General features: G+C 46.6%; 2 protein-coding genes across 4 annotated transcripts; both read left to right on the top strand.

Moving 5' to 3' along the window:
• Nucleotides 1-49: 49 nt before the first annotated feature.
• tmem129 (transmembrane protein 129, E3 ubiquitin protein ligase) lies at nucleotides 50-4839 on the top strand. Of its 2 annotated transcripts, XM_047019563.1 has the most exons (5): nucleotides 50-153; nucleotides 2208-2332; nucleotides 2538-3012; nucleotides 3370-3529; nucleotides 3743-4839. In XM_047019563.1, the coding sequence occupies exons 1-5, from the start codon at nucleotides 143-145 to the stop codon at nucleotides 3998-4000; spliced, it is 1029 nt and encodes a 342-aa protein (XP_046875519.1). In that variant the 5' UTR covers nucleotides 50-142; the 3' UTR covers nucleotides 4001-4839. The 2 variants fall into 2 exon arrangements, with proteins under 2 accessions (XP_046875519.1, XP_046875509.1); XM_047019553.1 differs by lacking the exon at nucleotides 50-153 and having other exon boundaries at nucleotides 1915-2332.
• Nucleotides 4840-5344: 505 nt separating this feature from the next.
• LOC124467753 (stem-loop binding protein) lies at nucleotides 5345-8796 on the top strand. 2 transcript variants are annotated; one of them, XM_047020165.1, is made up of 8 exons: nucleotides 5345-5476; nucleotides 6236-6367; nucleotides 6593-6697; nucleotides 6811-6873; nucleotides 7027-7161; nucleotides 7562-7711; nucleotides 8033-8138; nucleotides 8314-8796. In XM_047020165.1, the coding sequence occupies exons 1-8, from the start codon at nucleotides 5418-5420 to the stop codon at nucleotides 8374-8376; spliced, it is 813 nt and encodes a 270-aa protein (XP_046876121.1). In that variant the 5' UTR covers nucleotides 5345-5417; the 3' UTR covers nucleotides 8377-8796. The 2 variants fall into 2 exon arrangements, with proteins under 2 accessions (XP_046876121.1, XP_046876130.1); XM_047020174.1 differs by having other exon boundaries at nucleotides 6817-6873.
• The last annotated feature ends 7400 nt before the right edge of the window (nucleotides 8797-16196 follow it).

Here is a 16196-nt window from a genome sequence, read left to right on the forward strand (position 1 = left end):
TTGCTTATAGCTCACTCTACAGAGGAGCCCCTGTCGGTAGGTCGGCCGGTCGGCGAGATGAGACGCCCCGCTGCCCGTGGTGAGACCGCCCAGAGCCTACCGATCGTATAAAACATCGAGTCTGAAAGTGTCAGCGGGCTACATGATTGATAGGTCAGTAATGAACTTTGACTGGATCAGTGTCATGTAGGCAAATCCAGTGTCTTCAGAGGCCACAGCACATGCAAATCAATCATGCCAGGGTATTTTAGTTTACAGTGTTATAAGGTTTCAACGGAAGTGTCAAAATTGTGTCTTAATATTCTTACGAATAATCGTAACAGAATTAAATCATTCGGGCTACCCCCGTCAAGTGGATCTAAATATATTTTCTAATACACCAAACACCCAACTGCTTATGTTTGCCTTCTTTAAATTCACCAGAGTACGAAATACTGAGATCCTTTCATTCCTTATGTTATTCGGGTTGCCTTGCATGCCACATTAGAACTTCAACCAGTGACCGTCACTTGACGCCACCGTTTCAGTCACACAGCGCCACCTGCTGGACTGTCACCTTCGTGTCTTTCGGGCATGATCAGATTATTCATGGAGGTCTCTGAATGTGAAGTCTCCCAAGTGCTGCTGTCTTTGACATCCAAACACACTCTATGACGCTATTTATTTATGTTTACATTTATGTAATTTTGCAAAAAGACTGTGTTCTATGAACTCAAGTTATAGGACACTTGCAGGCTGCTCTCTCAGAGGTAGGGTTCTCATAACAGGCTGTGAATACTGAGGTAGACCTAAGGCTTTTTTTTTTTTTTACTTATGGAGTGCCGATGCCACCACCTGGGCATCGTGCCGGTCTCTGTGCTCAGCAACCCTGGTATCCTCCTGCAACCACATCCTCCAGTTTTACCAGAGGCGTTGTTAGACATAAAACTCTACTGGGGCACAGGCCCCTATTAATTTGTTTCTTCCAAACGTGCTCTGCACAATACACTACTTGGCTATGGAAACTCCCCTTGCTTAACCCACTATACAACAGTTCAGGGACGCAGGTTTGATATCAGCTTTGGTGGCAGGGAGAGGTATAGACATTGTTGGAATACTCCACTGTTCATTTGAGGTTTTATATTCATAAAAATATTATAAAAGTCATAATTTTTCAAAATGGTAAGGGAAGTTTTCACCCGTTCCCTAACAGACACCGCAAAGTAGCGTCTTCCGAATGTGAGACGAATGTCTAATATGAAACGAACTTCACCTCGGTCTTTGACAGGGACAGTAATAGTTAATGCCAGCGTGCATTCATTTTCGTATTCATTTGAGCGCAAATAGGCCTACTGTTTTATGAGCTTCATGAAATACTGTTTTTGTGTTTTAGTCAAATTAAGATGATCGGTAGGCCTATCATTTTTTTCTTTAGCTTTGTAATGTTTTCTGAGCCGACCTCAATTTTTGTGTCCCGAGTCCGACACCTGGACATCTGTGTGCGTGCTGCAGTGGGTATTTGGCATGCTCAGAAGAGTGCGGTGACATGGAATTCTGCAGGCATCGGTTTGTGTTTTGGTTAAACTGCTTTGATTTTACAACCGTTGAGCAGTACTGCATTTATTTTTTTTCCGGGATTATCAATCTAAATTAATGCACTGACTAATAAAGAAAATTGTTAAAACTCAAACTTTTGATTGTACTGGGGCACAGCAGATTTATACTGAGGCACGTGCCCCAGTAAAAAGGGTCTAACAACGCCCCTGACTTTTACCATCTCGAGTCCAGGATTATCCACACGATTTGCTTCCAGCCGTGACTGGGGCAATTATCTCAGCCCAGCACGTCAGCCCTCACAACGTTTGAATATGCTGGGCTAAGTACAAGATAACTGTCACCACACATAATCACCTCAGGCATTTTAATATCGCAGCTGCATTTGCATTTCTTGGTAACAAAACAACAAAACTGCAATTCACACTAACACAGAGTAGCACCCGGACTTTTACTTTGAAAATGTGCCTTTCACGACATCGTGGCACAGGAAGTTGTCATTCACCCGTTTTGTTCCGTGGACTGTACCGTTCATTCTGTCCCAACTAACGTAAACATTAATTAGTTTTAGTACGTGTACCGTCTACACTTGACATGGACAGTCCAGAAGTAACGTTTACGTTGACGTACATAGTATTTGCGTTCTGTTTCGTTTTTACGCCGAGTGAGTTTAGATCTGCCGGTTTCACGGTGCAGAACCTGTTTTCGGGATGGCTCGGCAGTGAAGATATTGGTTTCGTCCAGTACCATGTTAGGAGGACAAGCGTCACCCTGTTGGTCCACTCCACTCTGCCTCTGGGTGAGTTACAGAAAAGTTATTTGGGTGAACTGTAGCCTACCCTCCACCGAACAAGCAGTGGAAAGGCTCAACAAGCAGAATCACACATCGCAACCTAGCTTACAGAATCACAAAGCACCATACGCTATGATTCAGCTTTCTCTGTGTTTTGGTGTGTGCCAGTGTTCAGACTTTCAGTAATGTGTGTGTTTGTGTGACCCTCCAGGTTACTACCTGGGTATGTGCATTGCTGCTCCAGAGAAGAACCTTATCTACGTGCACCAGGTGAGCGAGGGATGGAGACTGTTCTTCTTTCTCTGCCTGACCCTGCAGATCTGCAGCTGGGCCGTTGTCATCTACTGGTCGGGCCGGCGCTGGGGGAACCACCCCATCTCCAGAACCCTCCAGGCCCACGCCTTGGGCCAGTCTGGCTGGGGCACCGTGGCCGTCTCCATCAACACCGAATTCCGCCGCATCGACAAGTTTGCCACGGGGGCGCCGGGTGCCAGGGTTGTGATCACAGACACCTGGATCCTGAAGGTGACCACGTACCATGTTCACGTGGCCCAGCAGCAGGACACACACCTTACCGTCACAGAGTCACGCCAACACCAGCTGGTGCCCGACTCTGCTACGCCCGTTCAGATCCTCACGCTCAGCGTGGCCAGCATCAACCCCAGTGTTAAGACCTTCCACATCAGGTCAGAGCAGTAGTGTGTGTGTTTAATCTGGGGTCCGCAGACTTACATGCAACTGACCACCTTTCGTAAACGTAGATTTAGCGAGCTACACCATGAAAAACCTAGCAATTCAATGGCATGGCTGGGAGGTATACTGAGGAGTAAGTTTGATCAATAATAATAATAATAAAACCTTTATCTAACCAGGTGAGCCGATTGAGAACATATTCTCATTTGCAACGGCGACCTGGCCAAGAAAAAGCGCAAATGTGCAAGACAACATATAGTTTCACAAAAATAAAAAAAATGAGGTAGGGACTTACAAAAGTTAAGTTAAATTGGTTACATGGGCTTTCCTGTGTGTGTGTGTGTGTTTAGGCTGAACTCTACAGAGTATGCAGAGCTGAGAGAGAAGCTACATGCTCCAGTCAGGAACGCTGCCAACGTGGTGATCCACCAGACCATGAGTGACCTTTTCCTAGATACCTTCAAGAACCAGGTGGAGCTTAACCAGACATACCAGCCACCCAGCAGACAGGTCAGAACACCACTGACTAATTGCCAACCCAACACACAGGCTACTAACTAACCAGTGCCATACAGCCAGCACTACTAACTCACTCGTACCCAATTAACTGACTCGAACCAGGACTACCAGCCTTCCAGGGTTGTTAAAAATGACTTACCTCTATCTATGAATGTGAATGCACAAATGGTTATCTATCTGTGCGTGTGCCTGTGTGTCTCCCAGGAGTTGGAAGCGTGCATCGGCTGCATGCAGGCCCCAGCAGGCATCAAGCTCCTTCGTCTGTGCCAGGAAGATGCCGAGGGAGGCGATGGGGAGTGTCAGCAGTGCTACTGCAGGCCCATGTGGTGCCTGACCTGCCTGGGGAAGTGGTTTGCCAGCCGCCAGGACCAGCAGCACCCAGAGACCTGGCTGGGTAGCACGGTGCCCTGCCCCACCTGCAGGGCCAAGTTCTGCATCCTGGATGTCTGTCAGGTCCACTGACCCTCTGGGCGTCAGGTGCCTCTCTCTGTCAGATACGGACTGTTCATGTCCCTTCCCTTGGGCCGGCTGACTGTCCTTACCCCTCTTCACCAGCCTGTGAGCGCTCATATAATGAGACCCAAGTTCTCCCCCCAACAGACAGCCAGAGGACTATGGCTTATAACATCTTGGTTTGGAGCCTTCCTCGTGCCAACGTGACTCAGTAATACGTCATCTCATCGACTCAAACCTGTTTAGAGCTGCTGAGCAGCTAAAGTTCCAAAAGTGCCTTCTGTCAAGCGTCACTCCTGAAGTCTCAACAGAGACACTGACATCTGTTCTTTATTCACAGTGGTCTGATTTGACCTTTCTTTCAATTTTTCCCCCATTTCTCCAATATATTATCCTTGTGAGACTGGTGAGTTGGATTAACAGAGTATAATTTTGGCAGCTTGAATGACTCGTGACGGTTCCAGTACTGCAAGAGCCCGAAAACGGAAAAGTTACGATCTGCTATTCTCTATATATGACTGTGTACAACTCACAAGGCTAGATTGGGATTTGGGAATCAAACATATTGAATAAAACATGCATTACACATTACATTTTTCCTCTGTCTCTATTTCCAGAATATGTAAAAAAAAATACATATAGAGAGAAAAAAATACTTTCTTTAGAATTGATCCTTTCATGTGTCTCTTTTGTGATATAGTGGTGACCCTAGGTGTTGGTGAGTAGGCCGGTGTCTTCAAGTACGCTTGTGAGCTCAAGAGCCTACCATGATGGAATTAGGGGAAAAGGCGATCTGCTACCTCAACACTACTATGCTGTTCTACCTGTAATTAAATATATACCATATATATTGACTGTTTGTCTGTGGCCTGATTATGTGACGGATACAATTGCCGTTGTCTGGATGGACATTCATTAATTAATGGAAATTCATATGAAATCCAATCACTTTGTATTTGTATAGGCCCTTTAACAAGCAATATCACAAAGTGTTTCACATCAGCCCATAGAACTGCACCTAAACCAAGAACCTAAACCCTGAAAGAAGACCAGGGAAGAACTCCCAGACGAAGGTAGGAGCAGTTAGGGGGTCCACTCCTTCAGGGACGGTCGGTGACACAAAGAGGTGCAGGCCATAGCCAGAACATGGTCATGATTTTATTTAATTAGTTTTATTTGCAAATGGATGATGAAACACAGAGTTATAGAGATGCGTTATTTGAACTGTGTCTCAGGTTTCATCGCGTAAACGAAAATGATGCTTTTGGTCCGCACCCGCATAATAATCAAATGTGCCTTAAGTCCCACCCCCTTCTGTCAAGTTCCAACCTCTTGGCGCGATCCGTACTACCGGGTAATCACTCCTGTTCTTGTGACTGAAGCAACAGCAAGCATTCTACCGTTTCTGTTCGATATTCCCCCCAAAATGTCTTACCGGCACGGAACCAGACACACCGACGCCGACTTTAACGGCGATGAAAATAGGTGAGTAAATCACAGTCTGTTTTCAAGCATAGATTCTTATTGTTGTTACAGTTTTGGTTAAAACCATTGGGTTTTCTCGCGCCAGTGCTCTCCCGCGAATTGATGGTAGACTAGCTAGCTGTGCATGATCTGGCTAGCTCGATATCGAATTTGGCAATCTACGGGTGCATCAAAATAATCACTCGTTTTAGTAAACGTATTTCCATTAGAGGTTAGCATTCCTCCTAAATTGTGTTGTGTTCTAAAAACCTGATATCTTGTAAATAACATGGCTAACCAGAAACCGATCATGGCATTAGGTAACTAGCTATGTTGCGTTTGCATTGCACTGGAAAGCTTGCTAGCTGTATCAGCAGTCAAAAGTTACAGCTTTGCCACACTACAAACAGAAATGTTGCTTATTGCTGCTGTCTTGCTTTTCAATAGACATCTCCACATTTCAAAGTGATGTGATTGTTTAGCATTGATCTCCAGCAACTGTATTGTAGTTGATAACCACTAACTAGTGTAACAATTAGCCGAATGATAAACAGCTAGCTTGCTAACAATGCAAACTCCTTTTGGCGCTAACGACGTCACGTTAACAAATGCCAGCATCCAAACACATCAGCTACTAGCTACTGTTGAAACAAAGTAACGTTACTTACAATTTGAAACAACAAACAAGAAGCTATTCGAATAAAAACACATTCTGGCAGCTGTAGGGCATATTTGTTGCACAACCTCTCTCACACATAATCCATGTCCATTTGTCTCCAGAAACAAGGGTCCTTCAAAGTGGTCCAACTGCCGTAAACGAGGCGCGGACGGCAGCCTGAGGCCCCACGTTGAGCCGGAACCCACCGACGAGAAAGAAAGCATACGCGAGAACTCAGACGGCAGACCAAGCAGGTAGCTATCCAACCAGCTAAAGGGTGGTGACAGGCACTATTGTAACAGCAACTAAAACAAAAGTCGAAAAGATGTTTCTGCCTTTAATACATTGCATGCTCATGTTAAGGATGTAAATACCTGTTAACAACCTGTTAATGAGGGAAGTGCCACAGAACAATAAACAGAGAAAGACCAGATGGCTTTAATGCTAATGAGACTCTGTCTGTCTCCCCCCTCCCCCAGCTTCACCACCCCAGAGGGAGAGGGACCCATGTCTCGCTGTGCTGACTGGGGCTCCGAGGTGGACGAGCACGAGATGAGGTCCAGCGTACGGCGCGACATGCAACGGTTAGCATTGCACACAGTGCGCCTGAATGCACACGCAACCGCCTCTTTGTCAACTGGGGCTCCGGCGTGGCCACTCGATGACTCGGCCGACTTTAAGGTGGTGTTGTTTTCAGTTACAGGAGGAGGATACTGACGGCTGAGTTCTCCCAGAGGGAACGGAAGGCCTCCACTGAAAGGTAGGAAATAAGGAGGAGGAGAAGAAGAATGAATGGGTGGGATTACCGGTGGACAGGCTTATTCTGTGCCTGGTCGCGTTGACGCACGCTCATTGTTTTTTCCCCCCCGTGAGATCATCGTTTGTTTTTCTTTGTTGCTTCTCCCGCTTCCAGCTCGGACTCTCGTGAGTCTCCTGTCCCTGCAGGAGAGATGGAGACGGACGAGTCGGTGCTGCTGAGGAGACAGAAGCAGATAAGCTACGGCAAAAACACCCTGGCTTACGACCGCTACATCAAGGAAGTGCCCAGGTAGGTCCTAAAGGGACTCCCGGTCACTCTTCACAGGGTGTACTCTTCCTCGAGGGCTGCATACAAGACTGAAACACCACACGCAGACTGAAACATTACTCATGTAACACACACTGGTATTGATGCGTTCAGGAGGGATCAAAAAACGTTTCTCCGTATAGGCCTGGTCTAACAAAACCAAAAACGTCTGATTTTAGTAGCAACTCCAGAGAAGCGATTACATTGTATTGCATCATGTCCATTCAGGGATCATTTAGGAAGTGAGGAATCAAAGGCTGTGTTTTTTTTTAGGTTTATAATGGCTCGTGTGGGGTTACACTCTGGAAACGCCTTTCATGTCACTAATACCGCCATTAAACTCTGAAATGCCTCCTGTTCTAAAATGCCCTGCCTCCCCCAGACATCTGCGCCAGCCTGGCATCCACCCCCGCACCCCAAACAAGTTTAAGAAGTACAGCCGTCGCTCCTGGGACCAGCAGATCAAGCTTTGGAAGGTCAAGCTGCATGCGTGGGACCCCCCAGCGCAGGAGGGAAGCGACCTGCAGGCCATGTAAGACACACACACGGGCGTATGCGTGTCACATGAGACATGCATGTGTCTTGAATCATATGTACATTGACTCTCACTGAAGAAATGCCTCCCCCTGTGTCCCTCACACAGACACAAAGACACACACACGCAGACACACACACGCAGACACACACACGCAGACACACACACACACGCAGACACACACACACAGACACAAAGACACACACACAAACACACACCCCACTGCAGGCCAGAGAAGAGACATGTACTCGCGCACACAATGCTACACACATGTTGTCTGCTGTGTGCCCATGCTGTTGGGTCCTTGTGTTTTTCCAGAGAGGAATTAGACCTGGGAGATGTGATGGACATCCAGCTGGATGTAGACTTCCCTGGCAGCTCAGACTCCGGCACACCCTGTTCCAAAGTCAGCAAGGCCTCAGAGGTAAGCCTGTCTTGCTCCAGCCAGTCTGGCCTGCTAATTAGAAGCATAGTCTTGGTCCTCCACACACGAGACTGATCCAGACCCGACTAGCAGATAAACCGGCACTGCCATGGTCTATTGGCTTCTGTGATGTTGTACTGCTCTGACTCAGCGTTACTGATCCCTCCCCCCTCAGGAGTCGTGTTTAGGGACGCCCAGCAAGATCATGAAGACAAACCCAGAGCTGGACCTAGCCTAGCTACACTGCCCCCCCCCCCCCCCCCCCCCATGTCCCCCTCTCCTCTGGGTGCTGGCCCCCAGGTAACATGCAGCCTCACAGCCCTTCTAGAAAGTACTGTAAATTAACAGGATAATACGATCAAGCCCTTCTCTTGACTGGCTCAACTGTAAATAGTTCTGGAATGTTTCCCCGATGTTGAATTGATGCTTGAATCTCTTTTAGAACTGTTCATGCTCTGGATGTATAAATTAAAAAAATGAAAAAAAGAATGTACAAAAACATGGTAATTCTAATGTTATTGTTTTGCTTAAGTTTGTTTTAACTTGTTTGAAAATACAATATTGTTCTGTACATTTTCTTAATATTTTTGTATGGATTTTGTTATGACGTTTCGATTTTATGAACAGATCTTTTGAAATAAATAATTAAGCTGGAAAATTTACCGTCACTTGTGTATAGCATCTGAAGGGTGTTTGTAATTTGTGATAGATTTATGAAATGCCACACAGAAGTGTTGCGTAGATTTACTGTGGAGAGCAGATTGTGTGTGTGTGTGTTTTTAAAGAAGACAGATATGCACTTGTTCTCATTATGTAAATGATCCTCTGTATTAACATGGCCTCATCTACCAGTGGTGCTGGATACGGCATAGTAATGGATGATGGGTACTCTGTCCTATATACTTAAACAACGTGTGTGTGTGTTTGTTCTGCTCAGTCAGCACTAGATGGCAGTATGGCACTATGATGAAGCATCATATATCTGATAGACCAAGATCTACACCATCTCCTTTCCAACAATATTGTTTTGTCACAGCAAACCCTTCAGTTTTGATAAGACAGGTAGCAGAGAAGGGTTGGGCAGATAGGCAGTGGGTAAACAGGTGGGCGGACAGGCAGCAAGTAAGGAGACAGGTAACAGACAGACAACAGGTAGCAAGTAACAGACAGACATGTAGCAGACAGACAGGTGGCAGGGAAAGAGACAGGCTACCTAGGTGTGTTGAGTGATTTCAGTCTGGCAGGAAGTTCCTCTGGAGGTCATCAACAGACAAGCTCATGTCTATGGACTTTTTAGATGTTTCCTCAAGTGTGACACAGTACTGACCTTCTGTTTGGTTTACTGTCAAGGTTAGCACACAAGGATGTGGGTGGACTATCTCTCAGTATAACATGTAGAAGGTGGGTGGAGGAAATGAGAATGTGTCTGGCTGTGAGTGAGTCATCCCAGATTTATCCATTTAAACAAGGGGAGTGCTCAGTATCCATCTCAATCTTGGTTGATGAAAATGTCATTGTCTGTCAGGCCACTTCTTTGTCCAAACTCTACTGTTATTGTGTTATGGACCTGCAAGATCTCCAATGATGCTGACAGAGTGTGTCCAACACTGTGTTCTGGAACACTCATAACTACTCTGTCTAAAAACAGTTTTGGTTTCATGTGAGACTGCAGAAGATTAGGTTAAAATTGATTTGGCACCAAGAACAACAAAATAACTGGATGGCATTTTTATCAAACCTGACCATCGTCACTTACTGAGATTTACAGTACCAGTCAAAAGTTTGGACACATTTTCCCAATGTGTCCAAACTTTTGACTGATACTGTATTTGTAGATGAACTGTAGACTTATTGAACATTTCTATTATATATTAGTATGCATCTATATCCACACTGGATATATATAATAATGTATGTATATTCTTATTCTATTGAATCATATCTTACAACGGGGATGTGGGAGAAATGTAGATTATGATTGGATTGTACTGTATATATTATGGAAGTGTTTATCTAAATCTTATTAATAGTGCAGTATTCTGCATATATTACACAGTCCACGGAATAAAACTGCCCACAGTTGCAGATCTCAGTTCAGATGGGCGGATGAATCCAGGTTTGTAAAAACACAGCCGCTAACAGCTACAGTGTCAGACCTGACGCTTTCATCAGATCAAATACAGATCACTGTTTAAATGTACTTTAGGTCTATACACTGCTCCAGTGGTTTCCATGTACAGATGAAGAGAAGTCAAGTGGGTTTTGGCCCCACAACCACCACATCAGCCTTCCCTGAGCTCCGCCCTGGCGGAGGTGGGATGTGCAGAGTCATCATGGCTCCCACCCCACTGGGCCTGTCTGATGGATGGCATCACCTGCTTTTCAGAAACACAGGTGGGAGAGACACCTTCATGAACAATTCTCTCTTTCGTTTCAACTTTCTTTCTCTCAGTCAGTCCTCCCCTCTCTCTCGCACACCCTCCCTCTCTTTATTCCCGTGTCTTGTCTCTATTTCCCTCCTCTGTCTCGTTCACAGAGACACGCACGCACACAAAAACACACGACCGCCAAACAGCAGCACAACTCAGGTAAACCACCTACAGAGATCCCCCCCCTACAGAGAAACACACCCTGTCACACTTCTGTCACAATGATCTGTCAGCCTGGCACAGTGAAGGGACCTCTACACACACACACACACTCACACATGTAAACAGCTCTTGAAAGGTGTGTGTGGGGTGTCTGGGGCGGAGGAGGGGGGTCTACAAATGGGTCTAATGTCACTTCCTGTGGCGTGGTCTTAATTAGCGGAGGGGCTTGGCCAGGGTCACAGCAGGAGAGCACCGTCAGGGCCTGTGATTGGCTGTTCTTCTCGCCAGTGCAGAAGAGAGAGAACGAGAAGTGACAGTGTTCACTGCGACCCTTGGGCCCAGTGATGGAGGGAGGGACACATAAAGAGAGACAAAGAGACAGAAAGATAAAGAGAGAGAGAGTGTGTGTCTGTGTGTAGCCTGACTGCTCTGTGCCCTCCATGCCCCCTAAGTCTGGTGATGGGCCATGGCACACTGGCAGAGGTCCGCTTGGGCTCTTTTCCATGTAGCGTGTGTGTATACGTGTGTGTTTTAGTGTGTATTGCGGTGCCGAAAGCTTTAAGTATACTAATGTCTGCTGCAGGGTCATTCCGCCCTTGTAGACGTGACATCAGTTCAACCCCGAATTCACCCTCACAAACAAACGAGCACACACACACTTACACACACGGCCCGATGTGTTTGTTTTCAGACAACGGAGTGTGGCGTGTTCATTATTTAACGACTTTAATCATCTGAGCTGAATCATTCATGTCGCCTTCTCTCCCTGTTGACCCAGATGGGGGGGAGGAAGAGTGGTGTTTCACCACAGCTGGGGTGTTTCATCCCACGTCTTTGTTGTCTCTTTCCTCCTCTTTTCTTTTCTTCTCTTCTCCCCTCCTCTTCTCCTTCGCTTTTTTGTCAACATCATTATCACGTCTACACGAAGGGGCCAAACGTCACCATCGTGGCAGCGTCTCTCCACTTTACAAGTGAAGACCCTCCCCTCTCTTCCTCTCTACCCTTCTCCCCTGACCGGCCAGAACGCTGCCGTACCCTTTCCTCGTGTGTTTCAGACCAGTCTTGTGGTCGAGACAACAGAGAGACCAGCCCGTCTCCAGCGGCGTTAGGAGCGCAGAGCAGCCCAAGGACACGGCCAATCAGTGGGATTACGAGAAGGAGTTCGGACAGTCTCAACACCGAAACAAGTGTTTGCCTTCTGTCAGAGAGGTTTCGATGCCTCGCTCTGGAATTCTCATTAGAGCGTGAAGCACCGGGGTTACCCCCCCCCTTCCCCATCCCACAACCACCAGTACCACCCCCTCGCAGGGTGTTCTGTCACTCGCTGTGAGACAGGGTCATCCCGGGAGAAGAAGTCTCAAAGAGAAATCGTCTGAGGGTGCTGACATTGAGCACAGAAGAACAGACTGTGGAGGGAGGGAGGGACAGAATGAGAAGAGATAGAGAGAGAAAGGGAAGGAGGGAGGGATAGAGAGAAAGGTTGAGATGGAAAGAATATGGTGACCGAGAGGAAATACAGAGAGAAAAAGCGAGAGAGAGGGGGGAAAGGGAGGGTTAGGGGGGTAAAGAGAAAGTGTGATCAACATCAGGGACACTCCCAGTGTGTCTTCTTTAATCTGGGGAGTCTCTGTTCTAATTAAGTTCTGTGAGTTTTTTGTCCAGATGGCCATTCTTTGTCCTCCACAGCAACAGTTGAGAGACAGTAGGAGGAAGGATCACACAGAGAGTGTGTGTGTTTGTCTATGTGAGTGTGTGTGTGGACACTTTAATGAGCTGGTTTCCTGTTCCTGTAGCTGCCAGCGTAGCCCCGCACCCCTCTGTCAAAGTAAGCTCAGGATTTGCTGGCTCTAATTGAAGTTTGTCAAACACACACCTTCCCTACCTCTCCTACCTGGGATCTGTCAGATCCCAGAGATGTGTGTGTGTGTGTGTTTGTGCATTGTTCACCAGTGTTCGAGTTAGACATTAGTCACGCTCTGCAGTGCTGTTGTGGTTTGTGTGTGTGTGTGTGTGTGTGTGTGTGAGTGAGTGAATCAAGACCCTTGTGTGATTGAAGGGTTGGGACACTTGACGCGTGAATAAGCCCTTCTTGTCACTTCTGCTAAAAAGTTGAACTAGTCCAACAAAGTCATGTTGTAGAGGAGTCAGGGGCTGTCAGCTGTGTGTGTGTGTGTGTGTGTGTGAGCGTCTGCGTGTGTCAGGGTCTGTGTCACTGTGTGTGTGTCACACAGCGTGTGTGTGTCGTGTCGTTGCAGGGTTAAGCTTGTCAGGAGATGATGAGATGGGCTTGTTTCTGTGTGCCCCAGGTGAACAGGGGCCAGGCAACAGATGGGGGAGGAGGGGTATGAGAGGGTTGAGGAGGGTGAAGGAAAGGTGGAGGGTGAGATGTGACGAGGATGAGAGCCACGAGACCTTCCTTTTTGGGGTTTTGTTTGGTAATCCACTGAAGGCCTTCTAAAGTTCTAATCCACTCCTAAAATGTGACGTTGTTATGTGGTGGTGTGCGTATGTCTGTATGTGTATCTGTCTGTCTTCATGTGTCTGTGTGCATCGATGTGTGTGTACGTGTATCTGTGTGTGTGTGTATCTGTGTGTGTATATTTGTACGTGTGTCTATCTGCGTGTCTGTGTGTCTTCCTGTGTGTATCTGTGTGCGTGTGTCCGTGTGTCTGTCAGTGTGTATATCTGTGTGCGTGTGTCCGTGTGTCTGTCAGTGTGTGTATCTGTGTGCGTGTGTCCGTGTGTCTGTCAGTGTGTGTATCTGTGTGCGTGTGCGTCTGTGCTGTGTGCATGTAGCCGTGTGTGTGTCACAGGTACCATTAAAGATGTATGTGTGCAGCCTCAGTGCAGCACTGTAACAGGTGGTGGCAGACCCTGTGCTGCAGTACAGAGACAGGATGTGACAGAGGAGAAGGTGAAGACACCGCTCAGGACGACCAACAGGGCGTGTGTGTGACAGGAGAGGGTGACAACTCTCTGGGTGTGCGTGTGTGTGTGTGTGTCAGGGGGAGACAGGAGTGTGTGTGTGTGACAGGGAGAGATGTGTTTGTGTGTAAGAAGGGATGAAGAGGGGGAGATAGAGAAGGAGAGAGAGATAGATACAGAGATCTAACCCAGTAGACCCCCTCCATGGATCTGTCATTTTCTCCACCTCAGGCTAGACTCTAAATTACTGGTATGACACGGCAGAAATTGATCTGGTGCATAAACACACTGCTGTTTAAAACCAGCTCAGACTCAAAAATGCTTTAATTCATTTCACTTATTCACGAGAAACACCCCTTGATTCAACTTAAATCGAGAGATTTCCAAAAATAAACGTTACAATCTTGAAAATCTTTGTTATTCACACCTTTTTGTCTGTCAGCGCAAAACCGAACCCAGGCCAAAGCCTAGAGAAACAGCTCAGAGATTTACAAATCAAAACAAAATTGAGCTTGGAAATGTCACAGAGAACCTGGTTTTCTAGCAGAATTGACAAACAAACACTAGAGAGAAACCTTGGGAGAAGCACTTCAGTGGTGGATGTTGTCCTTGGTTCAGTCAATGGATTAAAAAGAAATACGGTAAAACCTGGAGATGGAGAATCAAGTCTTTTAGTCTTTTATTTGTCAGGTACACAGAACAACACAAGGTCAGACTGGGCACTGAAATTCTTAAGACAAGACAACGCAAGCACCTGACATAACACAACATATAAGTACACAGAACATAATTTCCATCTATGCTGAGCTTAAATAAGTGAAACTTCCGAATCTATGGCCAGGGGTCAGTTGGAGCAAAGACCCGCCGGAACACAGAAGATTCTGTGTCACTGTCACAGAAGGAGCGAGACCACCTTGTGCACAGACACACACAAACACACAAACACACGCGCAAACTCACTCACCTCCTCCCTTTCCTCCTCCAGTGAGACTAACCTTTATCTCCTCTCCTCTCCTCAGGCCATTCAGGCAGTGCGCTGCACGGTCTCAGTTGGATGTGGCAGACAACATGCTGCTGTGGACGAGACACACTAAATGCTCTTTTTGGGCTGAGGAAACAAAACACAGAGACAGAGAAATATGGCCAAGCAATCATATGCAGCTGTTTGGGAACAACGATTGAATGATTCATACATTGAAAGGACATGTGTTACTGGGAAAATCCTATGGATGCTCTGTTGTTCAGATCTGATTAGAGTTATCACACACACGTTCTTACTCTGGTGTGTAGCTAATGGAGGTGCTACTATTCATTTAGGACAGAGATAGGGAGTCCATATTTATGGTCTGTTTTCAGTCCATGAATTGTGTATGTCCATGAATTGTGAGCCTTTTTAAAGACCAGTGATGTATCTCGGATGTTTAAGATGCTGTTCAGCACCGGTTGTGTCATTAGAACACAGTCACAACCACATTGTGATAAACACACAGTAATCATGGTTAGTGCATGAGCGCACATTTGTAGAGCAAGCCAGGTTGGAACTAATGATTGGTTGGTCACATGTTGTCAAGTAATGGGGTGTTTTGGCCTTGCATGGTGTATAAGGTGGGCTGGTCACAAGCGAGCCATGTGTGTCACCTTGGCAACATCCATGTCCTTTCTGTAGACAGTTCCTCTGGAGAACGGACAAGGGAGAAAGTGGAGAGTGGGAGGGAAAGAGAAGAGGAGGAGGAGGCGAGCAAGCGTGATCTGGTGATAGACTCTCTTGTCTAAACGAGAGTGGCTGGGTCGGCCATGACACCTGTCAGTTTCCTCTCCTCCTCCTCTCTTACGCTCTTCATCCCAGGAAGCAGCCTGTCTCTCAGAGTCACAGTGCCCATCACTCTTCCGTCTCACTCCTTCCTTCAAACTCTCTCTTCCTTTCCTGGAGGTCAGAAGACATATCTGTCTGATGGCTTGGTGTCACAATCCATTGTTTTAAAGATATCATGTGTGTGCGTGTATTTGTTTGTGCCTTCATGTGAGCTATTTGTAAAACGATGTACACAGAGTGTCTGTATGTGTTTTTTAGTGAAATCTTTCATCTCACATGTGCACACATCTGTGTGTGTGTGTTTTTGTGTGTGAACACAGGGGGACCCACAGGTGTGCCAGTGTAACGGATGTGTAACAGACGTGGTCTTGCTCCGTCAGAAGGCTTTATGGACCATTTGATCGTCCATGCCTGGTCTCGAACACGCCACCTCTGACTGCCAAACGCAACCACTACCAGCTACACCAAAGAAAAGCTAGCTATACGTTGACGTGGATGGCCTGTTACATACCTGAGCAGTGAGTATCACCCTCACACCAGCTAACAGTTGATCATCTTTTCTTGCAAGTAGCCAAAGGCTGAGCTACCTGAGATAGCTAGTGGGAGTAGCTCTAGTGGGTAACTAGTTACAGTATGCACATTGTGTCTGTTGTAGATACTTAAGCTAGCAAGTATAGCAGCTTTGTGTTACATTACTTACAGGTCCAGCTACGTCAGTAGCAGCAATGT

The sequence above is a fragment of the Hypomesus transpacificus genome, chromosome 1 (assembly GCF_021917145.1).
Source record: "Hypomesus transpacificus isolate Combined female chromosome 1, fHypTra1, whole genome shotgun sequence".
Classification (NCBI taxonomy): Eukaryota; Metazoa; Chordata; class Actinopteri; order Osmeriformes; family Osmeridae; genus Hypomesus; species Hypomesus transpacificus.